Genomic DNA, 5,859 nt, shown 5'->3' with positions numbered 1-5,859 from the left:
GCCCGACTACGCGCCCATGGAGTCCTCGGAGGAGGAGGACGAGGAGTTCCAGTTCATCAAGAAGGCGAAGGAGCAGGAGGTGGAGCCCGAGGAGCAGGAGGAGGAGCTCGCCAACGACCCCCGGCTCCGGCGCCTCCAGAACCGCATCGCCGAAGATGTGGAGGAGCGGTGAGTGCTGGGGCCAGCGAGGAGCCGCGTCTCTGCCTGCCCCTGCCACGCTTCCCTGCGGGTTTGCCCTCACAGGGGGCTGGGGAGTCTGAACCCGGCTCTGCCGCACTGCGGTGAGGAACTGCAGGAACGCCGGGCAGAAGCTGGGAACGTTCTCCAGGCAGCACAGGAGAGTCTCTGACACTTCTCATGTCTGTGTTGCCCCATGTCTCGGGCTCCGGCCCTGCCGTGAGCAGCCCTTCCAACCAGGAGTCACTCTTTCCCAGGGTATAGTCCCACGTCTGGGTGTGGTTGGGTGGGTGCAGGTGAAAACAGGCTCCAAAATAAAAATTAACACAGCGTGCTGAGTCTCAGGGTAGTGGGAAGGGATGGTGTCATGTGAAGTATGCTCCAGGCAGGGAGTAACCGAGTGCCGTTTGCCTCGTCCTGTGGAGCTGCTGCTGCTTTCTGTTCCAGTAACAGGGAGGCTTCGTGCTGGGAGCTCCATTCCTACTCAGAGCATGGACAGGGAGGAGCTGCTGGTGCCCAGCCACTCCAGTCTCCTGGGAGAGAATGTGTGGGGTCTGCCCACGCTCAGCAGTTCCAGCATTTACCACGGCCTTGTTAGGAACAATTTATGAATAGTTAACTTCTTGCAGCCTCTTTATGTTCGAAGTGCCGTCATTTAATTGGGGTCTGTTGCAGGCTGGCAAGACACCGTAAAATTGTGGAGCCTGAAGTGGTTGGAGAAAGTGATTCAGAGGTGGAGGGGGAAGCTTGGCGCCTGGAGCGGGAGGACACCAGCGAAGAGGAAGAGGAAGAGATCGATGATGAGGTGTGCTTGCGGAGCCGAATAACGGGCCTAGGGAAGCCCCTGAATGGCACAGACTGGAACTGCCTTTTGTACGGACATGTGGGCTGTCTGGTGGCTGACAAGTGTCACAGCTGGCCGTGACTTAACTTGTGGGTTACTGTCCTCTTGCGTGGGATGGGACGCCGGGAGAGGCCACCCTGCGTCCGGAGGGACGGGCATATCATCTCGTAACCAACACGCCAGACACGCACGCTTTGGACAGGAGAGTGAGAGGGAAGTGGTAGCGGGGCTGGTTGTCTGACTCCTCTGTGTTTGTCTCCGTCAGGAGATCGAGCGTCGGCGCGGGATGATGCGTCAGCGAGCACAGGAGAGGAAAACCGAGGAGATGGAAGTGATGGAGTTGGAAGATGAGGGTCGATCCGGAGAAGAGTCTGAGTCAGAGTCCGAGTATGAGGAGTACACGGACAGCGAGGATGAAATGGAGCCGCGTCTCAAACCTGTCTTCATCCGCAAGTGGGTGACGTGGCCTCGTGGGTCAGCCCTGGGCGAGGACACGGGAGTTGGGAGCTGGGGGCTGAGCGGACGCTGCTGCCGTGGTCTCCTCTTCCTTGCTGCGGGGTGGCGGTTTGCCTCCCCACGGGCGGGAGCGAGGGGCAATCCCTGCACTGACAGCCCCTCGTCAGCTGCATTGGTCGCTGCGGGATCAGGCTGTGGGTTGAAGTTGCAGCAGGGTCTGACCGGAGCCCTTGGGCAAGTGCCGTATGGTGGCAAAGGGAAGCAGTCGGCAGGCTCCTGGTGGCTTGGTCTCCCGGCGCTCGCATGTGCGCCTGCAGCTGTAGGGGAACGGTGCGGTAGCCCTGGCATGGGCAACGCTGGAAAGGGGAGAGTCCTGGGATTCGGCCCGTCCTTGGAGAGAGCAAAGGCTGAAAGCAGCTGCAGTGCAGGAGGGGGAAAAGCCTGAAAGGAGCCGAGCGGCTGCGCTAGCTGACGGAAAGGCTGAAGGCTGTTGTGGTCCCTGCCTGCAGGAAGGACCGGATCACAGTTCAGGAGCGAGAAGCAGAAGCCTTGAAGCAGAAGGAGCTGGAGCAGGAGGCAAAGAGGCTGGCGGAGGAGAGGCGCAAGTACACACTCAAGGTGCCAAGGGGTGGGCTGGGGGTTCCGTGGGGGGGCTGCAGTCACTGCAGCAAGCTTAGCTTGCTCCTTGCTGCAGATCGTAGAAGAGGAAGCGAAGAAGGAGCTGGAAGAGAACAAGCGCTCGCTGGCAGCACTGGATGCACTTGATACAGATGATGAGAATGACGAGGAGGAGTACGAGGCCTGGAAAGTACGTGAGCTGAAGCGTATCAAACGGGACCGTGAAGAACGAGAAGCGTAAGTATCATCTGTGTAGGCACGAAGCTGAGACCCCGCAGCCTCAGGCCCCGCAGGCCCGTGGGCAGTTGAGGCGTCTCTCCCTCAGGCTTCCCTTTGGCAGCACAGTCTTAGCTAGACCAAGCACCCAAAGCCTCTCCTGCCTGCCCTTGGGGTGCCTTTGCTCCCCTCCAGTCAGTAAATGTATGGGACAGCAGCTGGCGACAGCAGCTGTCCCGGGAGGGTGCTGTGGGGACACAGGGTCTCAGGGGTTTCTCTCCTGCGCAGCATGGAGAAGGAGAAGGCGGAGATCGAGCGCATGCGGAACCTGACGGAGGAGGAGCGCCGGGCCGAGCTTCGGGCCAACGGCAAGGTCATCACCAACAAGGCGGTGAAGGGCAAATACAAGTTCCTGCAGAAGTACTACCACCGCGGTGCCTTCTTCATGGTGAGTGGTGCTGCGAGGGCCTGGGCATGGCCGCGCTGGCAGCAGGGGCTGGGCCGATGCACTGGAGGGGCTGTGTGAGACCACGGGGACGTCTTCTCCCTGTGGGGAGCTTCCCCCCGTGGTGCCCTGGGGCTGGGGGTGCCCTGGGACAAGAGCCAGCCCTTGGAGGCAGCACAGGGCTGAAGTGACCGAGGTGATCTGAACTTCACCAGCTCTTGTGGCAGAGGGTGAGCGGTGACGCCAATGTGGTCGGGAGAGGGTGAGCGGTGACACCACGGCAGCCTGCCAGGCGCTGGCCTGCAGCTGCCCTCTGGAGCCCAAGCGGGACGGGCGCAGTTCTGCCTGGAGCCGGCCTGCGCTGCCTCACCAGAGCACGTTAGGTTGAGGGTTCCCAGTTGAGACGGAGCCGAAGCAGCAGAGCTGTCCCCGTGCTGCTGTTTGGGCTGACGGACCCTGTCAGAACCGAGCCAGCTCCATGTGGGCTACGGCCTGGGCTCTGGAGAAGTGGCCTGAGTGGACGTGAGGGTGGCTGCCAGGGGCAGGCCCGGGGGACAACGCTCGCGTCCCCCACCTTCAACAGTAGGTTAATAGGACTGCAAGTACCGTGGCAGCCCCCAGCAGAGCAGCGATACGGGCTTCTGGTGGCTCTCCCCCACTTCTGGCGCTTGCTGGAAACTTGCAGGCTGAGCAGGCATGTCCTCCTTCTGCAGGATGAGGACGAGGAGGTGTACAAGAGGGACTTCAGCGCCCCGACCCTCGAGGACCACTTCAACAAGACCATCCTGCCCAAAGTCATGCAGGTGAGCGTGCCGGCTGGAGGGTGCCTGGCCTGCATGCTGCACCGAGGGGTTGCGGTTCCTCGCGGTTCTCGGCGGGGGCAGGAGCTCGCGCGCTGGGTGGGGAGGAGCTGCGGGTCCCTACGTCCTCCCTGGATGGCTGCTCACAAGCTCTTCTGCTCCCTAGGTCAAGAACTTTGGGCGCTCGGGGCGGACGAAGTACACCCACTTGGTGGACCAGGACACCACCTCCTTCGACTCTGCCTGGGGCCAGGAGAGCGCGCAGAACACCAAGTTCTTTAAGCAGAAAGCAGCGGGCGTGCGGGATGTCTTTGAGAGACCCTCAGCCAAGAAGCGAAAAACCACTTAAGGGAGCGGGCAGGAGGGCACTTCTCCGCCAGCTGCCGCAGGGACAGAAGGGACACAGCTCTGTGCCAGGACTCGTGTGGTGGCAAGCCCTTCCTCCATGCCCCTGCACCACGCCTGCCCTGTCGATGCGGTGTCCTGCTCCCCACGCTGCAGAGACCCGGCAGGCTCCCTGCCTGGGTGCCATGGATGATGACAGCCTGTCCGTGCTGGCCAGGCCCGCGGCCACACCGCCATCCCACCAGCAGCCGCCCCGAGAGCCTCGGCAGTGCCCGACAGGGCTGTGCAGGAGTGTGGCAACGCCCCCGGCTCCAGCACACCCACTTTTTGAGGAATTAACGGACTTTTATACCCATCTGGTCCACAGCATCTCCCTATTGCCTGTACTTTCCCCGTTGTCAGTTTGGGCCCTTTTTTGGTGTGGAACAGCGGTGACCCCATCTCCTCACCCTGTTTCTGCAGGGCTTGGCTTTTCTACCGGGGTGGGGGGGGTCAGTTTGATTAAAGCGGTCGTTTTCTTACACATTCTGGCCGTGTTGTCTGTGGAATGCGGCCATCCTGTTCTGCGCCTTCCTGCGAGCCAGGATGGGCTGGTGCAGCCCAGGAGGCACCAGCCTGGGCAGGGTGCGTGAGGGTAGCCGTCACCGCGCCTGGCTTGCCACCGCTCCCTCACCCTCGTACCTGGGGCTGCAGCTCCCCCTGGCATCAGCTGCGCTCTCCGAGGATGGGAGACATGAGGTTCCTGCCGCAGCTCCTGGGACAGCACAGCCCCATGAGCGACGTTAATGAAACTCCTTGCGTTTCCAGGGCCTGAGCGCCCGCACCAGTCGGGGGGTGGGGGGGCGCAGGCAGCAGCAGGTTCACCCCGCCACCCTGCCCGCCTCGCCCAGGCCCCTGGCTCGCCCAGGCCCCCGCGCCTCGGGCCTCCGGTCACAGCCAGACCTACTGAGGCGAGAAGGGCTGGTGCGGTGCTGCCCTGCCAGACCTCGGGTGCACCCGCCAGCACGTGAGCAGGGACAATGGAGTGACAGGAGCCACTGGCCCTGGGAGAGCTGCTGTGGTCCAGAACAAGGGTCCGTCCAGCGGCCGCCTGTGCCGCCCCGGGGGGACCAGGGTTAAAAGCGGGAAGAGCAGCACGTCTCGGTGCTCAGGCAGGTCGCCTCATCCTGCTCTGGTCACGGGGGTGCCTGGGCACTGCCAGCACGATGCCGCACGTCTTCCCGCAGGCCAGGCCCCACTCGTCAGCACTGCGTGCCCTGTGGGACCCTGTGGGCAGAGGCAGGCGCCCGGCGCTGTGCAGACCACAGTGACAGCCCACTCCCACCGGTGCCTTTATTGGGTAAGGTAACACATCGCGTCTCCAGCCAACCCTGCGTCCAGCGAGGGAGTGCTCGTCCAGCGGGCCCGGCGCTCAGTTGGTGAGGGTGATGAGCGCCTCCACCACGTTCCCCATGTGCTCCCGCAGGCTGCGCTCCGCGGCTGCCCGCGAGATCTCCATCTCGGTCATCTGCAGGGAAACAGCCGCAGCCCCGTACAGCGGCCGCAGAACGGTGTCGCGGGCTGGGTTGGGGGGGTCGGCAGCGGGGGCCTCCCAGCCGCGCACCCGCCTGGCCCCAGCGCTGCGGGCAGGTGTGCACCAGCCTCGTCTTTCGGTGCAGTTTCAGTGACCAGACGCCGGCTGCACCCGAGGTTTGGGACACGCCACCGCCCGCCTGGCATCCCGCCCCTACTCACAATCAGCTCCAGGTCCTCCTTCTTGATGGTCACTTTTGCCAGTTCTTTCTCCCTACGACAAGAGACAGACAAACCTCCAGTGACCGACAGGCCCCCCGCCAGCCACTACCCCGGCTGCTCGTTCGGCTGTACAGCGGGGTGGCAGCGACCCCTCGCAGCAGCGCGGGGTGTGCTCTGGGAGGAGGCCGGGCGCCCGCCCCGGCGCCCGGGGAAGGTGTGGGACG

General features: G+C 63.4%; 1 protein-coding gene across 1 annotated transcript; it reads left to right on the top strand.

Annotated features, from left to right (window-relative positions):
- Nucleotides 1-6: 6 nt before the first annotated feature.
- MFAP1 (microfibrillar associated protein 1) lies at nucleotides 7-4,420 on the top strand. Its single transcript, XM_009280453.2, has 8 exons — nucleotides 7-168; nucleotides 853-982; nucleotides 1,287-1,474; nucleotides 1,987-2,095; nucleotides 2,172-2,332; nucleotides 2,600-2,759; nucleotides 3,470-3,559; nucleotides 3,723-4,420. The coding sequence occupies exons 1-8, from the start codon at nucleotides 17-19 to the stop codon at nucleotides 3,903-3,905; spliced, it is 1,173 nt and encodes a 390-aa protein (XP_009278728.2). The 5' UTR covers nucleotides 7-16; the 3' UTR covers nucleotides 3,906-4,420.
- The last annotated feature ends 1,439 nt before the right edge of the window (nucleotides 4,421-5,859 follow it).

Source organism: Aptenodytes forsteri, unplaced genomic scaffold (assembly GCF_000699145.1).
Source record: "Aptenodytes forsteri isolate BGI_AS27 unplaced genomic scaffold, ASM69914v1 Scaffold83, whole genome shotgun sequence".
NCBI classification, from domain to species: Eukaryota; Metazoa; Chordata; class Aves; order Sphenisciformes; family Spheniscidae; genus Aptenodytes; species Aptenodytes forsteri.
Note: the sequence above shows the minus strand (reverse complement) of the source record. Positions and strands in the feature narration are given on the sequence as shown.

What these genes read in the sequence shown, in the direction of transcription:
- MFAP1 (XM_009280453.2), top strand. Translation starts at nt 17, where the DNA reads ATGGAGTCCTCGGAGGAGGAGGACGAGGAGTTCCAGTTCATCAAGAAG. An exon ending in ACCGCGGTGCCTTCTTCATG is followed by an intron (nt 2,760 to 3,469) that starts GTGAGTGGTGCT and finishes CTCCTTCTGCAG; the next exon opens with GATGAGGACGAGGAGGTGTA. An exon ending in TCCTGCCCAAAGTCATGCAG is followed by an intron (nt 3,560 to 3,722) that starts GTGAGCGTGCCG and finishes TCTGCTCCCTAG; the next exon opens with GTCAAGAACTTTGGGCGCTC.